Raw genomic sequence first — 20,374 nt, forward strand, 5'->3', positions numbered from 1 at the left:
GCGTGTGTGCCCAGCCCCGCACGGGGCGGCCCAGAAGCGGTCTCAGGGAGCGCCTCGGCCAGCAGAGGGCGCCCGAGGACCGCGCCCCGGGGCGTGGGGCGGGGAGCGGTCGCCTTTCCCGCGGCTCCATCGCAGAGGCCGCCCACTTCCGGGAGGACCTGACACCACTGCATCTGAAGTGTCGCCTTCCCCCCTCCACCCCACCCCGCTACGCAGCCTAGGGGCAGCACCTCGGAGAAATGGTCTGTGGCCCCGGAGCCTCGTTCGGAGCCTCGTTCGAAGCCCGCTTCCCCCCACCTCGCGGTCTCCGCCGCTTCCAGGAGGCAGGGGAACGAGGGCGGGGGCAATTCAATCAGAAAGGAGGGGACAGCCCAGATCTGAGAAAGGGTCCTCCCGCTCTGTACTCCCTCCCAGGCGCAGGTGCCCGACCAACTGAGGAAAATGGAAAGCCGGAGGCCCAGGCCATGGTGTCTGAGCACTCGCGGCCCCTGGACTCTACCTATCGGCATCTCCAGGAGATAGGATTTACTCTTACATTATGGGATTGTACCATGGATCGTTAATCCATGATACTGTTGATAAACATTTGGGTCGTTTCCAAGTTTTTGCTATTAGGAACAAGGGTTCGGTGAATATTCTCTTGTTTCTTCTGAGTTTAGGGCTGGGCAGCAGTTCTCAGCTTTGATGGCTCACTAGAATCACCTGGTGAGTTTTAAAAAATGCTAATACCGGAGACCGCCCCCACCCGTACCCAGACTAATTAAATCAGGATGTCTGTGGAGGTGGGGCCCAGGCTTGGGTGTTCCCTAGAAGAATATAATATGCGGTCTGGGCTGAGAACCCCTTCGAATAGATTGGCCTAGAAGTAGAGTGCTGGGAGGAGAGTCACCTGTTGCTAGCTGATGCCAAACTTTTTCAAAGTGGTTGTGCCCATTGACACTCTCCTCAGCATGGGACAAAAGTCCTGATGCCCTTACACCCTCATCAACACTTGATATTGACCAAATTTTAGCTTTTTTTTTCTTTTGATGGGTGTGAAATCGTATCTTGCTGTGGTTTAATTTACATTTCTCTCATTACTAATGAGGCATTTGGTGAAAATGATGAAACAGACTGAAAAGGAGCCAGCCAGGTGAAGATCTGGGGGAAGAGGGATTGGGGGGGGGGGGCAGTGATGGCTGGCAGGTGCCAAGGTCCTGTGGTGGAAAAGGGCTGGGATGTGGAAGAACACAAAGATGTGTGGTGGGCGATCATTGTGCCTGGAGAGTGGGGAGAGTGGCTCAAGACAAGGTCAGCATAGGTCAGATCAGCTGGGTGGAGGGCTGTGGTGAGGACTTTGGCTTTTAATCTGGGTGAGACAGGAACATAGGAGGGTTTGAGCAGAGAGACACAGTGCTACTCCTCCCTCTGGCTTCGAGTGGAGAATCACGACATTTTGGAACTAAATAGACACAGGAGGGGGGTGTGTCTTCATAGTGACTGCATATGGCCCGCCTCCCCCCATCTTACCTTCTACTCACCAACTAGAACACAAGTTAATGACGCAAACAGACAGTTGTCCATGCCCACATTCTAGGTGGTGAGTAGGGGCCTACAGGTTTTCATAGTCCTTGCTTCACAGATGGAAACAAGCTGGGGGGGGGGGGGAACCTGTGGATTTATTTCTGTGCCCCCCACCCTAACTCCAGGCCTGGCATGGCCCTGTCTGGAGTGGGTTGGCTCACAGCAGAGCTGAGGGTGAGGCTCCAGCTGTCCCTCCCCTGGGCCCACCCCACATTTGATCAGTCAGTGCCCCGCCCCCACACTGTGGAGCCTGGAGTTAGGTACTTTATTTTTTTTAAGATTTTATTTATTTGTTTGACAGAGACACAGTGAGAGAGGGAACACAAGCAGGGGGAGTGGGAGAGGGAGAAGCAGGCCCCCTGCTGATCAGAGAGCCCGATGTGGGTCTCCATCCCTGGACCCCGGGATCCTGACCTGAGCAGAAGGCAGACGCCTAACGACTGAGCCACCCAGGCGCCCCTGGAGTTAGGTATTTTAGACGCAGGATTCATGACGCCCAGACAGGTGAGAAGACCCACCTCAGCCCCTCCCTTTCCTACTTCTTTCTCCCACCTGCCCAGAGTGATCTTTCTCAACCAAACTCTAACAGGTCCCTCCTCTGCTGAAAATCCTGTCTTGGCTCCCACTGTCCTTGGGGCAAAGTTCAAACTCCTCTAGGCCCTGGAGGCCCAGCAGATCTGACCTCTCCAGCTTGCCCACCCCACCCCCATCCCTGGGAGCTGCTCTCAATGACTCTGAAGTAGTTACTGATTCTAACCTCGGGCCTTTCCCCTCGGTATTTCTTCACTTCCTCTGGGAAGTTGCCCCGGACCCCCTGTCAGGTGACCCGCTTCTTGACTGTCACAGTGCCCTGTGGCCTCCCCCGCATCAAAGCACACTTCCCTTTGCTTAATTATTGCCTGTTTACTTAGTCTCTCTCCCCCACCAAACGGCGAGCTACCCTTCATTAGAAACCCCGAGTGTTTTGTTCAGGACTGTTACCCCAGCTCCGGGAATAGTGACTGGCACGTAGCGGGTGCTAGTAAACATTTGCTAAGCGAAGGAACGGATGCCTTTTGCTAGATGATGCCAGATTGCTTTGCAAAAAGGCTGTGGCATTTCACACTGCCAGCAGCCACGTGAAGGTGTTCATTTCCTCGCATCCTCCTCCGAAATGTGTATCGTCCCTCGTCAATCCCACGCTCTTTGCGAGGCGCCAGCCTGACCGAGGAAATTTCCGCCCCCCTCCCCGTGCCCGAGGCGGAGGCGGTTTCGGAACATCAGGTGCCCAGACCCGCGGTACGCGGCGCCAGGGGGCGCCAGAGGCGGACGACCGTGCAGCGCTGAGCTGGCGGGCGCGCGGGGTCCCGAAGGGGGTCCCGCCTAGCCTGGGGCTCCCGGCGCCCGCCCTCCCGCAGTCCGCTGCTGCAGCGCCCGCAGCCGGACCTCTGAGCGGCCCCCGCCCGGCCCCCAGCGCCACGCGGCGCTAGCCCCGCCAGCCCCCGGCGCACCTGCTCGGGGCGTGGCCTCTGGCGAAGGCGCGCCTCGATTGGCGCGGAGGTGACAAAGGGGCGTGGTCTCACCAGGCCCCGCCCCATCCAGAGGCTGGCGTACTTAAAGGAGTTGGCGGCGCGTCTCCACTCACAGCGCAGCGGCTCGGCCTCGCGGGTGGAGTACTTCGCCACCCCTGCGCGACCCGGCGACCCCGGCTGCTTCGGCCACCATGCCGCGCTCTTTCCTCGTCAGGAAGTCCGCCTGCTCCCGCCGGAGGCCCAACTACAGCGAGCTGCACGACTCTTCCCCAGGTGAGTGGACGGGGTGAGGGACCCCGGGGGCTTCGGGGAGACCGGCGAAGGCCGCGTGGGGGGCACCTTGGGGGAGGGGGCCCCGGGGGCCAAGTCCAGGGCCCGGAACCGAGCCCAAGGGCCCGGCGCGGGGCAGTGTGCAGAGGGGCGTCAGGAGCCCGGGCAGGTGGATGCAGGCGGTTGGGGGAGGGCTGTCCGAGGGCGGGGGTCTGGCGTGCGGAGACTGCGCGGCGGCCGAGCCCCGACGGCGGGGAAGCGAGGGGGCTCCGCTGGGGGAGAGCGCGGCCGGAGGTGGGGCGGGGGCCACGCGCCTGAGAAGGGGAGGCGCCGGCGGTGGCCCGCGGGCCGGGAGGTGCCGGGGAGGCACAGGGGGAGTGCCCCGAGTCGGGGCTGGACGGCGGCGCCCTTCGCGTAAGATCTGGAGGCCGAGGCGGGCGAGCCGGGCGGCCCGGGTGAGGAGGGGCTCCGGGCGGGCAGGACGGGCCGCCCCCGGCCGGGATCCTTTCCTTCCTCCAGTAAGTACTGAGTGCCGGCCCCGCGGCCCCCGCCCGCAGCAGGCTACTGTTTGTTGACTGACTGCGCGACCGAATGCCTGACCCTGCCCTTTTCTCCGTCTCCCCTCAGAGTTTACCTTCCAGCAGCCCTACGACCAGGCCCACCTGCTGGCGGCCATCCCACCTCCCGAGGTCCTCAACCCCACGGCCTCTCTGCCCACGCTCATCTGGGACTCTCTCCTGGCACCCCAAGCCCAGCCCATCGGCTGGGCCTCCCTTCTGCCCCAGGAGGTCCCCAAGGCCGTGGAGCTGACCTCCCTGTCGGACGAGGACAGTGGGAAAGGCTCCCAGCCCCCCAGCCCCCCCTCACCGGCTCCTTCGTCCTTCTCTTCCACCTCAGCCTCTTCCTTGGAGGCCGAGGGCTATGCTGCCTTCCCAGGCTTGGGCCAGTTGCCCACGCAGCTGGCCGGGCTCTCCGTGGCCAAGGACTCCCAGACTCGAAAGGCCTTCAACTGCAAGTACTGCAACAAGGAATACCTCAGCCTGGGTGCCCTCAAGATGCACATCCGAAGCCACACGCTGCCCTGCGTCTGTGGCACCTGCGGGAAGGCCTTCTCCAGGCCCTGGCTGCTGCAGGGCCACGTCCGGACCCACACCGGTGAGTGTCCCCGTGGGCCACCGCCCTTCTCATCGCGGTCCCCGCTGCCTTCTCTGCCAGCTCTGGGGGCGGACTGGGCTTGCTGTGATTTCTTTTTCGGAGTGTGGAAACCGGGGCTCGAGTCTCCTGACTTCTGGCTCATTAGTTTAGGGGCTTGGCTGTCTGAAATGTTTGGCAGAAACATTCACTCGCTCATCAGCTAAGCAGATGGGCGAAAGTAGATAACTATGTCTCTGCAGTCTCCATTTCCCCACCAAATGGGTTGGAGTTGGGTATGGGAGAGGTGCAACCAACACCTTGCTGCTGGGCCAGGTGTGAAGGGGCCCACCTCACTCCACCCTGCCCCCAGCCCATCCCCACCCCCACCTCAGCCAGGCAGGATGTTGTGAGACCCCCCACCTGGCTCTGAATCCTGCTTGCAGAACTTCAAACCTTGAGTCGATGTTTCACCTCTCTGAGCCTCAGTTTCCACATCTGTAAAATGAGCATAAGAACATCTTGTGGGGTTTCTGCGCCAGTTAAATGAAAGAAAGCACCTGGACCCCCACTTGATACATGAGTGTCCAGAAATGGTTTTGATATTTGCTCTGCTTCCATGCTGTGTGACCTTGGGCAAGTGATGTAACGTCTGAGCCTCAGGATTATGATAGCATAATCCTATAGGGTGGATTCTGATAGCATTTTATAGGTTGGCTATCAAGATTCAGTGGCTCCTTAATCACTTCATAATAATTTGTTAATCATGGTTCTCAGACCTGCTCTCCCCACCCCCACCATGGAGTAGAAGATAACCTCAGTCCTATTCAGACCTGGGAATACCTTTGCCAGCAGAAAACAGGTCTTGATGTTTCAAAAACATAATACTAAATGTGTAGAAAATTGTGAGATGGAGCCTCTTCTGTCCTCTTAACTTTCTGGAAATGTGGAAAAGGTCCCCACTGTGTCTTTTCAGAACTTGAAAGGTGGAGGCCACCATATTTGGGGCTGCTCTTTGGGGAGTAACTTTGGGAGAAGGTTCAAGGGTCATAGCTATTAGCTTTGGGGTCAAGCTGAGTGGGTTGGAGACCTCAGTTCTGGCATTTCCTGGCTCAGTGGCTGACCTCTGAGCCGTGAGGGCCAGTGGGGCGGTTTGTTAGGCCTGGTGTTTTGCAGGCATTATGAGTATCATCATTACTCCTACAGAGTGTCCCTGGCATCCTCCCCAGCATGCAGACTGTGGCTCCCCATTTCTCTTTGTGCACACGTAGTCCTGATTTTAAAGGGACCTGATGTAAAGGTCCAACTGCCTGGCCTCTGTCCTGGGCAATTGCCCAGCTGAAGAGGGCTCTATTTGGAGGAGTCAGAACCCTTGGGGTGCTCCCCTGAGCCCCCCAGCTTCTCTCCCCACCCATCAGGACATTTTCATGTAAAGGCACGGCTGGGACACAAAAAGCCTGTTGAAATGCATCATCACCATCCTCATTGACTCCCATTGTGTGCCTTAATGGTGGGCCCAGTGGGTGGGGGCTGGGGGGGTGGAGCAGGTGCATGGGCCAGTGGTGCCCAGCACCTGTTCCGGGCCGCAGCTGCTGGCCCACAGCGTGTCAGGCCCCTTTAATCCGGGGAGTATCGCATGTACAGTGCCCCCCCTCGGCGGCCTTTGTCCCCGCCGGCCTGGTGCCGATTTCACACTCGCCAGGAACACCATAAAGACGTCTGTGGGGATGGAGGATCTGCAAGGGGTGCAGGTCTGTGCCTGCTGCTTGCACACACAGACCTCCACCCAATCACATCCTATAAGGCCTCCTTCCTCCTTTGTTCACGTTTCATGTCTGGTCATACATGACAAAGGTAACATTCACTGAGCACTTGCTGTATGGGAGGGGCATTGCCCATGACTTCCTTCACCTGGGTTAATGCAATAAATCAACAACCTTAGGAGGGAGGTGCTGTCGCAACCCCCACCTTACAGATCAGGAAACTGAGGCACAGAAGGAAATCACTTTCCCAAGTCACAGCTCATAAGACTGAGCCAGGGCTCCTTCACCTCTGCCAAGGAGGTGAGCGGGAAGTGGCTTTCTGCACCCTGGGGAAAATAGGACTCCTTGCCCTTACCCATATCTGCATACAGTAAGCCCTTAGTTCATAAGGGAGCATGTGAAGGAGGAAGAACTTCACTTGGACCTTGTAGTGCGGTCCTCAGACCCTTCAGGCCTAGTATGCAGAGGGTGCTCAATAATGACAGCCAATTAACTCAGGCATCCCTTCCCTAGTCCTCCTGCTAAGTTCCCCCCCTTCTCTGTGGCCGGTTTCCTTGTATATCTGACCCAGGAGACTGAGCCCTTGAATGGATGGCTCTGTAGGCAGCCTCAGGCATCTGACTTCTAGACCCCTCCCTCCCAGTGCCCAGCACAGTGCCCCAGGCACCCAGAAGGTGGCTGGAATTCATTCATTCCCTGCTCTTGAATTCCATCCCTGGGATTTAACAAATGGGCCATGGCCTAGGGGCATATAATGCTGGGAACCAGTCCCTTTAAAATCAGGACTATGTGTGCACAAAGAGAGGGTAGAATTCTCCTTTTTTAGTAGAGAATGTTCAGCATTATTGCCTGGCACAGATTGGAAGCTTGATAAGTACTTGTTTAATGAGTTATTTTTCACACTTTTTATTTATGAAATGCTGCACTCCCAAGAAAGAAAAAACAAAACACAACATTGTCAATTTTTGTGAACTTTATCGTCTTAGTTGGGGCAGGAATTATGAAAAGTTGGTGAACAGCATTACCTGATGGTGATTGAGGGGTCAGGCTCCTCTGAGGCTTTAAAAAAAGACAATCTATTGTATAAGCACTTACTGAGCACTTGACTGTGTACGTAGCTCTATGTGCATAACTCTTCTTCAGCACAGCCTTCACCAGGCAGTGGTGTGAGGGCCACAAGTGGGAAAGGGTTTTAATCAAGTCATAAGATAAAAAATTTCGGGCGCCTGGGTGGCTCAGTTGGTTAAGCGACTGCCTTCGGCTCGGGTCATGATCCTGGAGTCCCGGGATCGAGTCCCGCATCGGGCTCCCTGCTCGGCAGGGAGTCTGCTTCTCCCTCTGACCCTCCCCCCTCTCATGCTCTCTCTCTCTCTCATTCTCTCTCTCAAAAAAAAAAAAGATAAAAAGTTTCTGTAGCCTCTTGGGGGGTCCCAGGCCTGAGCCCTTGGAGTGAATTCAGGGGAGGCCCCTGCTCTCATGGGACTCAGTCTGATTGGGAGACAGACAAGATTTGAAATTACCAAACGTGGTCAGTTTTGTGATGGGGAGGCGGCTCAGAGAAGTGGCCTAACCTGCTGGGGGGAGGGGTGTGGCAGGGAGCCTTTAAGGCTGACTCAAGCTTTGTCCAAAGATGAAGTAAATCCAGAAGTGATAATGAGGAACACCCACTACAGCCCCCTTAAGTGAGAGGCCATCTGAGTGGTGGTTAAAATCACAGGCTCTGGAGTCAGGCTGCTTGGTTCTTGCTGCGTGACCCTGCGTATGCTACTTGGCTCCTCTGTGCCTCCGTTTCACCATCTCTAAACTGAGGACAAGGGTAGGATTAAGTGAGATAAGCGTATGATGCTCCTCACTGTCTCTGGCACAAAGTGTTCAGTTGCCATCATTGTCTCAGCTGGCTTGCCTGGATAAGTGCTTTATTTACCATCTCTGGTTTACCAACCCTTATGGGGGTGGGGATGAACAGCTCCATTTTACAGATGAGCAACTGGAGGCTTAGAGAAGCCAGATGACTTGCTCCAGGTCACATGGTGGGAAGTGGCAGAGCTCCCAATCATATCCAGGCCTTTGGACACTAGATATGGTCTGGGTCCTTGGGTCATGGGATTCCTTCAGCGGTGGGGTGATCTGGGCTCTAAAGGCCCCAGTGGGTGGGCAGGGATTTCAATAAATAAATGTCAGTTGTTATCCCAAGTGGTTTTAGCGCTCAACTCTTGTTTTCTGTCCCCAGGCGAGAAACCCTTTTCCTGCTCCCACTGCAGCCGTGCCTTTGCTGACCGCTCCAACCTTCGGGCCCACCTACAGACCCACTCAGATGTCAAGAAGTATCAGTGCAAGACCTGCTCCCGAACCTTCTCCCGCATGTCCCTGCTGCACAAACACCAAGAGTCAGGCTGCTCAGGGGGCCCCCGCTGACCCTCAAGGCTTCTTCTGCCTCTCCAGACCCCCCCCTCCACTGCAGCCTCCCCAACTCCAGAAGGAAGGTGCCCCCATCCTTCTCACTGCCACGGAATTCCCTTCTGAGCTCCCCTGTTTGGCTGCGTTGGCTCCACAGGACTCTGAGGACCATTTTCCAGTTCTCTCTGCCCTAGGTGCCTCAGTAGGCTCTGAGAGAGAGAGGCCTTTCCGTGGATATTTCTGTGGATGGCTGATAGGGAGGGTGGCTTGCAGCTGAGTGTTCTGGAGTCAGCCTCTCTGTGTGGGTTTGTGTATCCAAAGGTGTTTGGATACAGCTGCTTTGAGCTCCAGGACAAAGCCGACAGACTGATAGGAAGCTCCCCCGCACTCAGGGGAACCCATTCCTCCCCCACCGGAACCCTCAGGCCACCCCTCCAGGAGGTGTGACTAACTATGCAGTAATCCACCTCCAGGTTCAGCCCGGGGGGCCTGTGGTGGGCCACTGACACAAGGACGTGTCTAGACCCCAGGTTGCCCCTGGGCCTGGGCAGCTATCTCGGCCTCCTATTTTGTCATGGTGGCACTGTCTCATGGGCAATTTAACAACAGTCCCAAAAGGGACTGTGAGTAATTGCTGTCACTTGTTGGGGGCCTGAGTGGGGTGCTTCAGCCCGACCGATGTGTCTCCCAGAACTATTTTTGGGGTCTGACAGGTGGACCCAGGAGGAAGATGTTTACATTTTTAAAGGTACACTGGTATTTATATTGCAAGCAACATTTTGTACTAAGGAAACGTTTTGTATAGTTATATGTACAGTTTATTGATATTCAATAAAGTGGTTAATTTATGTATTAAAAAAGTCTATTTAGCTTTATAGAGGGGTGAGTGTTTTAAAGGGCCTTCGGGAAGGGAGAAGGGGGCAGGGATTCATGGAGCTCAGATATTCCTGACTCGGGCTTAAATCCTGTCCTCTTAAACATCACGTGGCTTTGGACCACTGACTTGGACTGTCAGGGACCTTATTTGTGCAAATGGGTTTTCTCTGAGCCTGGGTGTCCTGTCTGATGTGGAGGGTGGGAAACACCTGTGGACCAGTGAGCAGTAGGGGGCTGTGTGCAGGTTCCTTGCACTTTACATTGTGACCCTGATTTATTCTTTCATCCTTCCATGTTGAGGCTGACCAGGCCCATAGGGTGAGAAGCCAGCTCCCTGGTTCTTATCAACTAGACAGGCTGCTGGGCTTTGCCCCAGCAGCGCAGGTCTTCTGGGGAGGGGTTGACAGCTTCTCTGAGATGAGGGAGTGGAGTGCAGTGAGCAAGAAGGGGACAGAGGATGTCCTTCCTGCTTCCAAGGGCACTGGGCCCCACTCCGGCCTCCCTGTCGGACCCACACCTCTTGTCTGGCTGCTGGGTACCAAATGGCCTTTGATGCAAGGAAATTGGCTGGCTGGAGCCGAGAGGGTGAGAAGGCAGGCCAAAGGGTAGGGGTCATTCAGCTTCCTGCTCGAGGACAGGACGGGAAGACGGTCAGTGTGTCCCGGGCTGGGATAATTCACTCCTGGCTGGCTCTCATGATGACCTCACCTCTGGGGCCCTCCTGGGGCCAGGAGAAAATGAGTGTCCTTTTTGAGCACAAAAGGTGCTGAAGGTGCCAGTTTCCTGCAGGGAGCTGAGCAGGCGTCCCAGAGCTCCAGAGCCCCAGAGTCAGGCCGGGGGTGGGGGGAGCTTCGTGTTCCAAAGGAGAGATGATTCTTTCTTCTAAACAGGAAATGGTGACCCACAGGCCGGGAGCAGCCCTTAATGACTTGCAGCTTTCCTCCCAAAAGAAAAAAAAAAGTTCTCTAACAATCGCCAAATTGTAGCTGGCCTCCCTGAAGGGAAGTTAGGGAGTTGCGGGGGTTGGGGGTTGGGCACCCATTTGCTGAAGGCCTACTGTGCCCGCCGTCCGTGGACTGTCATGTACAGACACCCCACAGTAGGTGCTGACACCAGTGGTGAGGGAGTAAGTGAGCTCACACACTCCTGGGGGGGGACAGGCCTCGTGGAAACCCCTCCCCGGCATCTAAAATGAGGTGTACCAGGCTCTGATCCTCCTGGGAGTCAGGGATGCCTGGATCGTGCCCCTGTCAGGGCCTAGAACAAGGCTCTTCCCCGCTGGGACCCCCGGTTTCTGCCTCTATATAATGGGGGCCGTGATGGCCCTGCCCTCCTCCCCAGAGACTGGAAAGAGGCCTTCCGGTCGGTCTTGATGAGCACCACGTGTGCCAGGCCCTGTTCTAGGCCCCGGGCACAGCGGTGAACAGGTAGCCCTCCCTGCACTCACGGAGCTTCGCTTCTAGAGAGGGAGATAGAAGACAAACGAGTGACTAAATAAACAAGCTGCTTTCCTACAGTGACGGTGCCAAGATGGAATTAGAGGGAGCCATGGCTCGCAGGATAAGGCAGGCAGGAGCACCAGAGCCCTGGCTGCGCTGACATTCCAGTTGAGACCTGAAGGAGGAGAAAGTTCCAGGCGCCGAGGGAGCATCGAATGAAAAGACTTGGAGGCTGGAATGCACTTGTTCTCTGCAGAGAAAGACCAGGGCAGGTGGAGGGTAGGGGGACAGGGTGGGATCGGTGAGGCGCCCACATCCTGCAGAGGGGAGTGTGCGGCGTGAGGAGTCGGGATTTTAGTCCAGCCTCCAGCAGCCACGGGCACCTAAGCAGGGGAGTGAGGAAGCCCGCTCCACTAGCATACAGGGTGCCCTGGCTCCTGGTGGAGAGCACAGCGGAGTCAGGGCAGGAGAGAAAGAGCCGGGAGTCCGGAGGTCCTGCGCAGAGACGGTGCTGGCCTGGCCCAGGGTGATGGAGACTGCAGGGCGAAGACTCATTCAAGAAGCAGGGTGGCCGGGGTGCACACCTGAGCGCTTACTGGGTGAGGGTTATTTGGGGTTATGAAAAAGGGATGTTGGCCCCCAAGGGCCGAGGTGGGGGTAGGGATAAAAGGAATGAGGAGGGTCCCTGAGTCCTGATATGGAACAGTCCCGACTTAGCCACATTGCTAAGTGAAAAAAATAAACTGCAGTACATGCTTCCTTTTGTGGGAAGAAGAGGGGGTGGAAATAAGCATGTTCTTCATTCCTGTTTGTATTTGCATATGGAAACCCTGGAAGGATTTACAATAAAATATTAAAGCATTTCTCTGGGGAGCCAAGGAGGTGGAATGGGGCTGCCGAGACGAGAGGGAAGAAGCAGGGAGACGGTTTTTTAGATTTTTAAAATTATTATTATTTTAACGACTTCTTTTTTTAAAAAAGTAATCTCTACACCCAACATGGGGCTCAAACCCACAACCCGGAGATCAAGCGTTGTATGCTCTATGGACTGAGCCAGCAAGGCACCCCAGCTTTTTAGATTTATAAAACATGTTTTATTTTGAAATAATTTAACCTGACAGAAAAATTGGAAGAAAAGCACAACACACCAGGATCTTTCATTCAGATTCTTCAAAATATGGAACACCTCTCCTGCTTGCATCTTCTCTTTCTGTGCACATATACACATACCCACACATTGTTTACTTCGGAGTTATTTGAGAGTAAGTTGTAGATATGATGCCCCCTCCACTGTTAAACATTTAAGCATGGATTTTTAAGGATGAGAACATTCTCTCCTATAACCATAGTCCAGTGGCGGAAATCAGGAAATCAAGCATTGGTGCAAAACTATCATCTAATGCACAGACATCATCAAGTTTCTGCAACTGTCCCAGGGACGTCCCCCACAGCACGTCAGGTGTGGAGCGAGATCCTGGGTCACACACTTGTCCCATCTCCTTAATTCTCCTTTATTCGGAGAGAGCTCTTTTCCTGGTCTTTCATGGTTTCGACATTCTCGAAGCATTCAGGTCAGGTGTTTTGTAGAATGTCCCCCAATTTAGACTTTCCTGATCCTCGTTGTTACGTTTGGGTGGTGCGTTCTTGGCAGAACCACAGACATGGCGTTGTGTCTTTCTCAGTACAAGGTATCCTGAGGCCCATGAGGTCCGCTTACCCCATCACTGGAGACGTCAACTTGGGCCACTTGGTTAAGGAGGTGTCTGCCAGGTTTCACCGGGATCAAGTTCCTCTTTTTCCCCTTTTGTACTTAATCCGTATCTTGCGGGGAGACATTCCGAGACCATGTGAATATCCTGTTACTCCTCAAACTTCCACCCATAGCTCTTAACCCTCACTGGCGATTTTTGCCTAAATCAATTATTACTGTGGTGGCTGCCGAGTGGTGATTTTCTAGCTCTTCTATTTTTACTGGTCGGCTCTCTCCTGTAGGGCAGAACTTGCCCCCTCTGTCTGGGCCGCAGCTCCGAGCTGCGGGGTGGCCATAGATCAGGTGGGAAGCAGCTGGGGCTGGTGGGGCCATTTGATCCTCCCTGGGGCTCTTCTTTAAAACGAGTCCAGGAAATAAACCGATGGCCACATAGTATCCAGGCAGGCAGGGCTGGGGCCAGGGCCACCTCTGGGCACATCTGGGCCCCGTTAGGGACCCCGGCAGCTACCCATGGGTGTCCCTTGGGCTGGGATGGGGGTACTCTGCCAGGCGGGGATCCGGGTCCTTCCTGCTCCTCTTTGCTTTCAAATTGTCAGTGTCACATGTTATGGGAGTTTATTCTTTAATTAAAAAGCAAGAGAAAAGATTACATGTGAGGCTCATTTGACATGTGATTTTTTTTTAAGATTTTAATTTATTTATTTGAGAGACAGAGATAGCGACAGAGATAGCACAAGTGGGGGACTTGATCCCAGGACCCTGGGATCACACCCTGAGCCAAACTGACATGTGATTAACACTTTATCCCAGTGCCTTTACTGTACTCAGTGAGGTGCTGTGAAGAGCTCAGTTTATATCTGTCTCAATTAAAAAATAAACATCTATATCTACATGTGCACATGCTCCAATCTCAATCATAGGAAAAGCCAGAGTCCTCTCCTTGGCCCACAGGTGCTGACTCCGTCGGGCCCCCGGCACCTCTGCCTCAGGCCCTCCCCCATGCCCTCACTCCCTCCAGCCTCCCGGGCCCTCTGCCACCTCAGGGCCTTTGCACTTGCCTCCTCTCCTCCCCTCAGAAAGCCCCACACTGGCTCCCCCAACCGTCCCTCTCCCGTTTGCCTTCCCCTGTTGAGATGTTTTTCTCCGTAGCACTTGTCACCATCTGACAAACCGTATTTTCACCGTTCACAGTTTCTGTGTTGACCGTGTCGCCCGCCAGAATGTCAGCTCCCTGCGAGGGGAAACGTCCGCTTCGCTCACTGTCCAATCCCCCAGCGCAGAAGACGTACACTTGGTAAACCAATTTTGCTGAATGGTGAATGAATCCATGTGTGCCCCTAGGAAATACAGCATGGTCACCACGCTTCTGGGGCCCTTTCTATGTGCTGGGGTACCGTGCCGAGTGCCTCACACAGATCAACTCATTAAACTTTCACTCAAGAAAGAGAAAACCAAGGCACAGAGAGGTTAAGTAACTGGCTCAGGGTCATAGAGCAAATAAGTGGCAGAGCTAGGATTCGAACTTTGACTTCTTTTATTACTGTTGTCATTTTGCTCTTTCTATCCTTGGGCTAGATGTAATTAAAACTTTTTAAATTGCAGTAGAAAAGAGTCTGGGTCTTTATCTTGGCCTGCCCAGCAGCTCTGGCACAAAGGGGCTCATTTTGTCCTGTCCCGTCTTCTAAGAAACCCCACACATCCTTCTCCAGCCAGCAGGCAGCCAAAAGTGTGTGGAGATATGGGAGAGGGGTGGACAGGGAAAAGAGAGCTCCATCCCTAGCGGTAGCGGGGGGGGGGGGGGGGAGACACATTCTGTGAGGTTCCTGCAGACCAGGAGAGAGGCTTCCAGACTAGGAGCTCCATGAGGGTGGGACCACCCACCTCGCCTGGTTTCCCTCTGCACCGTGGGCCTCGGACGCACTCTGGACACCCCCCGTTGGGTGATATATTCCCTCCTTGCCTCTCCCAGCTTGTGGTGGCTCCCGGTGATCCTGGCGTTCCTGGGCTCGTAGCTGCATGGCTCCGCTCTCTGCCCCCTGCTCCACATGGCCTCCTTCTGTGACTTTATTTCCCTGGGCGTGTCCCCTCCTCTTATAAGGACACCAGTCATTGGGCTTAGTACCCGCCCCAATTCAATATGACCTCATCTTGGTTTGACGACAACCATAAAGACCCTGTTTCAAAATGAGGTCATAATTACCGGTTCTGGAGGTTGGGACTTGAAAATATCTTTGGGGGACACAATTTAACCCAGTGCAGGTGGCTACAGTCAAGGTGGGGGTGGCAAGTCTTAATCAGGGCCTGGATTTTTTTATTATTCAGCCACCAAACCCCGAGGGAAGGTCTGGGAAATGGGCCTGGAGGGCGGGCGGGGGAGGGTGGGAGTCCTTAGGAGCAGATGTGGGGAGTCAGACTTTGCGTCTGTGCTTCCTGGAAGGGAGAACGCTTTAAGCAGCCCTCAGTCTTAGGAGTTACAGGGTGAGTAGGTGGAAGGGGACGGAGAGGGCAGGGGTGGGAAAGGTGAGCTAGGACTAGGGCCTGGGGGGAAATTTCACATTTATCCTGAGGGCACTGGGGAGCCAGGGCAGAGTTTGCAGAGAGGAGGGATATGAGAGGGTTGGGACGATCCCCTGGGTGGCTGTGTGGTGGGGAGTGAAGCCAGCAGCAGGGAGCCCCCTGCCCTCTCGGTGGAGATGAGGCAGAGGGAAGGGTGAAGTTAAGAGACATTTGGGAAGCTTGGTGACCTGCGGACATGAAGAGTGAGGGAGGGCACAAGGATGATGCCTTGTCTGGATTTTTCAGCAGCTGAGGGAAATAAAGATCCAGCAAGGCAAAGAGCAACCAGTCAGGCAAATTGTCCTAATAATGATAATAATAGTAAACATCTCATGACGGTTCACTGTTTTGCACAGATCACCCTCACAGCAACCCTAGGCAATCTGGGCATAAGTGGTGATCCCACAGTGGGTAAGAGCTTGGGTTCTGGAGCCAGACTGCCCCGGCTCACATCTCCATGGCCTACCTGCTTGCTGTGTGACCTAGAACAAGTTGCTCCACCTCTCTGTGTTCATTTCCTCATCTGAAGAACAGCCCCTCCTTCTGGAGGTCATTGTGCAGATTAAATGAATGAACGTTTACAAATTGCTGGGCCTCGGGCCTGGCACAGAGTAAAGCCCCAGTGAGCACTGGCAGTTCTTAGGTCCATTTTACAGATAGGGAAATCGAGGCCCTGAAAGAGTAGAGAACTTTCCCAAGGTCACACAGGATCATCCTACAGTTTCTGGCTCTTTGTGTCTCCTGGCCCTTAATGAAGTCTGGGGGCCTTAGCTGGCCTGCCGACTCCCAGAGTCTGGCGTCCTGTGTCCCTGGGAGCCTTGCGCAGCCAGGTGACAGGGCCCCGGGGAGCTGAAAGACTCTAGGCTGAAGTCTCCTGTTGAATGCACTCCTGTGGGCGCAAGCCGGAAGGCCTCGGGGGAGCGGAACGGGTGCTCCTGGACCCAGTTCTGATGAGCCGGAGCCATGGCCCGAATAAACGCTCGAGTGGGGCCTGACCAGGCAGCAGGGAGGAGGGAGGAGCCCTATGCTCGTGGGGGTGCTTGGGGCAAGACTGGGGGCTTGCCTAAGGACCTCGATCCTTTCCTTGAGGGTCCCAGTGCCACCAATGCATCTCTCCATGACCTTGCATGAGTCCCTGCCCACTCCAGGCTTCGCTTTGCACATCCCTAAAAACGTGTTCAACCTTTGACCCAACAATACGATTAAAGGTACATAAGCGCATTCTGCCCCGCATTTCTCAGAAGAGCAGAACGCCATCAACAGCTTCAATGCCCAGCACCAGGGGACTGGATATGTGGGCTGGCGTCCTGGGGAATTCGGAGAACTTGCAGCTGTTATAAATGATGATACAACCTTTAAAATATATATTGTGTATGTAGCACCTGAACAGACGAAACAAAATACCTGGCTCGCGAGAAGCGCTCCAAGTGTTTCCTGAGTGATTAGATAAACGAATGAGTGGTTAGTACTCGATGGCTATTTGTGGACAGGAAGGAAAGGAGGGCAGGAAAGAGAAAAAGAGAAAAAAGAAGGATCTAGATGAAATATACCTAGTGCTCAAAGTGATTTTCTCTGGGCGTACGTTCAGGTGCTAGTGAGGAGGAGGACATTTCATTCAATATAATTTTTACTTGTACTTCTACCATCATTGCTTCTCCCAGTGAGCCTCTCTTGACTTACAGTCAATCAAATGTTTTAACGGAGACGCGAGAGGCTCCCGTGTGGACTTGAAAGGCCCCCACACGCGCAACAGGTGCAAGTGGCAACTTGCAGAGCAGCCTGAAACAAGGGTATGATCCCATTTATGTAAAATCTTACCTCCATTTTCACGCACCTTTGCCTCCTTGGAGAGGGAAATGCGTGCCCTGGGGGGTCAATGGTGCTTCTGTCTGGATGGCATGGTTGCTGGGGTTTTAATTCTCTTCTCGAGAGATCTCGGAGTTTTCTTTTTTTTTTTTTCTTTTTTAAGATTTTATTTATTTATATGACAGAGAGAGACAGCGAGAACAGGAACACAAGCAGGGGGAGTGGGAGAGGGAGAAGCAGGCTTCCCGCGGAGCAGGGAGCCCGATGTGGGACTCGATCCCAGGACCCTGGGATCATGACCTGAGCCGAAGGCAGACGCTTAACAACTGAGCCACCCAGGCGCCCGAGATCTCTGAGTTTTCTATAATGAGCATGTGGTTTTCTTTCTAAACAGAAACACACACACACACACACACACACACTGAAGAAGGATGTTCAAGAGCTGGCGACGTCCCAGGGTGAAGACAGTCGCCGTGTCACTTTCCCGAGGGCTGTGGGGTGAAGTCTGGGAGGCATTTGGGGCCCCTCGTGGGCACCGCCCGTGAGCTGAATGTGTCCAGCCTCCGTGTCTCTGGGAGGCCCACTGTCCAGCCCTGAGCGGCTGTTACTCCCAGGAGCGTATTTACCAAGCAGGGCTGTTTACCCACGGGGTCGGTCGGTCCTGAGCGGGAGAGAGACAGACCGAGTGCAGGCAGCCCACGGGACCTTCCCAAGAACACACAGCTGGGAGGCCATGGGTGGCCACGGGATTTTTTTCTAATGGCTTTAGGCTTTTTTAATGGCTTGATTGAGCTATAATTCACATGCTGTACACTTCTGCCCCTTAAAGGGCCCAATTCAGCAGTTTCTAGTATTGTGCAACCATCCCCACTGTCTCTTCCAGAACATTTCATCATCAGAAAAAGAACCCCCATGCCCATTAGCAGCCACTCCCCCTCTCCTCCTGCCCGTGGCCCCCGGCGACCACTAACCTGCTTTCTGTCTGTAAGGACTGGCCTCTTCTGGACACTCCAGGTACACGTGGAATCCTAGAAGTGAGCATACACGGCGCCGTGTGCCCTTCGGGGTGGCTTTCCCTTCGTGTCATGTGTTTGAGGTTCCCCCACAGAGCGTGTCTGCGCTCCATTCTTTCGTGGCCCGGTAACCTGCCCACGGACACACCGCACTTTGTGGGCCCCTGTGGCAGGTGATGGGCATTTGGGTTGCGCCGCGGGGCACACTCCTGCCCGTGCTCCTGTGTCCCCTGAGTGGTCTGTGAGGGCTCACGCGGCCCTACACCCTCGCCCGCACTTTGTTAGCATCGGGGACTTATTGTTTATTTTAGCCGTTTTAGCCGGTGAGTGTGTGCGTGTGACAGTCTTCTCACAATGTAAGCGACCTACGGGAGATGCCATATAGGAAGTACCAAGTGGGATGTTTTTCTTTCTCCTGGGAAATAAAAGGAGTGGAATTTGGGGGCCATGCAGTAACTCTATTTAGACACCAGGACCGGAATGGGATCTTCCCTGCCCCAGGGTCAGGGTGATTTCTGCGGGCAGGGTCCACTTCCCATGGGGAAGGAGAAGCTGGGGTGCCCTCCCGCTCCCATCTGGGGCTCTGCTCTGGGCCGAGGGCAGGTGCACAGAAGGCCTGTGGCTCCGGCCGGGAGCCCCTGCGACCCTGGCTCAGTCCTGCCTGCATTCAGCACGCGTGTGCCCAGCCCCTACTGTGTGCCAGGCCCTGTTCCGGGCACTAGCGAGGCGGCAGCGAACAGACAGGCAAGTCCCTGTTCTCAGATAGTCAGGGAGGGGGTGATGCTGCCTGGCCAGAGTGCAGGGTGTCGTGGGAGACCAGCTGAGGTGCACCAGCTCAGTCTGGGATGTGGGGGGTATTTGGGGAGCCTTCCCAGAGGTGGTGAAGGAGGAGGAGTTAGCCCAGCAGAGAGAATGGAGTAGGAGGAGGAGACTGCAGGCAGAGGGACCAGCAAGTGCAAAGGCCCTGAGGTGGGAATGCGCTTGGTGTGTTCAAGAAGTGGAGGTCAGTGTGGCCGGAGGGGAGAGAGGTAGGAGATGGGGGGGGGGGGGGGGCGGCTGGTGGCAGCCTGCTTACAGGGCATCATGGGCCAGGTGTTCAGATCTTATTCTTAGGTATGGGAAGCTGCCAGGGGATTTTACACAGACGAGTGACTCCTCTGTGTGTGGGAAATAGACTGAGAGGACCGAAAGGAAGTGGGAGACAAGAGAGGAGGCACCTGCAGGCGGTGGCTTCCGCTGGAGAGCTGGGAGGAAGAAGGGGCGGGAGATGTCCTTGCGCCTGTGCCTGCGGGGTGGGGGGGACCGAAAGGGGGGATCTTAGCACATCCAGCTGTGGGCTTGAGCCCTGAAAAGAGGGGTGGTGGATGGTGGTGCCAGTTGAAAAAATTGGGCCCTTCAGGAGACAGGGAGGGAAACGATGAAATGTACTTCTTTAGAATTCTCTTCTGGCTCGACCCTCTCCCAGCCATCTCTACCAGCCCCCTAACAACTTCCACGTTGCCTGAGTCCTGGTCTCCGATGCCTCACACTAGCAACCGAATGGACAGACCCCAGACTCTGGCGTGCCCCTCCTCCACTCCCTCCCTGGCCCACCACCCTTCCCCCCCCCCCCCCCGTAAGCTCTGAGATGGGCATGACCTGTTGCAGCACCTGGCACATAGCAATAAATGGTTGTTGAATTAAAGAAGGCTGTGGATGACCTTGGTGGAGAATACAGTACTAGGGAGCCATAGAGGAGTTTGGAGGGAGGGAGGGCTCAGTTCTCTCACTCACTCTCCCCGCTCTTCTCCCAGGCCTGTGGGAGGGCAGAGGCTCTCTGGGATCTTGACTGAGGTAGAGCAACCGGTTCTAGAGCCCAGGAATGAAGCTCATCACAACAGCCAGTCCTCCGGGAAATGCATACCCTCTTACTATCACGTCCCCATTTTACAGAGGAGGAGACTCAAGTCCCAGAGGGAGGTGGCATTTACCCAAGGTGACCCCCAGCTGATAACAGCAGAGCAGGGATTCGAATCTACACCTGCCTGGCTGCATAGTCCTCATCCAACCTTTTGTCCTCAAAAAGGCTTTTTAGAAAAATAAAAAGTAAGGACCCAAGGGGCAGGGAAGAATTTCTCTCTGTAGAGGCCTTTCTAGAACACCTCAGGACCAAATACAGGCATGTGTCAGCATCTGTGTCTGGTGTCCTCTCTGGAAGAGACTGGAGGCTGGAATCCGGGCAGGAGGCAGACTGACTTGTCACACTTCTTTCTGAACTCTCAAGATTGTTACTAGTTTAAAAGTGTTAATGAAAGTGTAACAATTGTACAGAGATACACGCATCTGAAGTGTTCAGCCC

The 20,374-nt window shown here is 54.8% G+C and overlaps 1 protein-coding gene across 1 annotated transcript; it reads left to right on the forward strand.

The window, feature by feature from the left end:
- The first annotated feature begins 2,642 nt into the window (after window positions 1-2,642).
- SNAI1 (snail family transcriptional repressor 1) lies at window positions 2,643-9,495 on the forward strand. The gene is made up of 3 exons (XM_045885951.3): window positions 2,643-3,347; window positions 3,972-4,499; window positions 8,469-9,495. The coding sequence occupies exons 1-3, from the start codon at window positions 3,266-3,268 to the stop codon at window positions 8,651-8,653; spliced, it is 795 nt and encodes a 264-aa protein (XP_045741907.1). The 5' UTR covers window positions 2,643-3,265; the 3' UTR covers window positions 8,654-9,495.
- The last annotated feature ends 10,879 nt before the right edge of the window (window positions 9,496-20,374 follow it).

Source organism: Mirounga angustirostris, unplaced genomic scaffold, assembly GCF_029215605.1.
Source record: "Mirounga angustirostris isolate CCGP_5_RB_7025 unplaced genomic scaffold, mMirAng1.0.hap1 SCAF_10, whole genome shotgun sequence".
Taxonomy (NCBI): Eukaryota; Metazoa; Chordata; class Mammalia; order Carnivora; family Phocidae; genus Mirounga; species Mirounga angustirostris.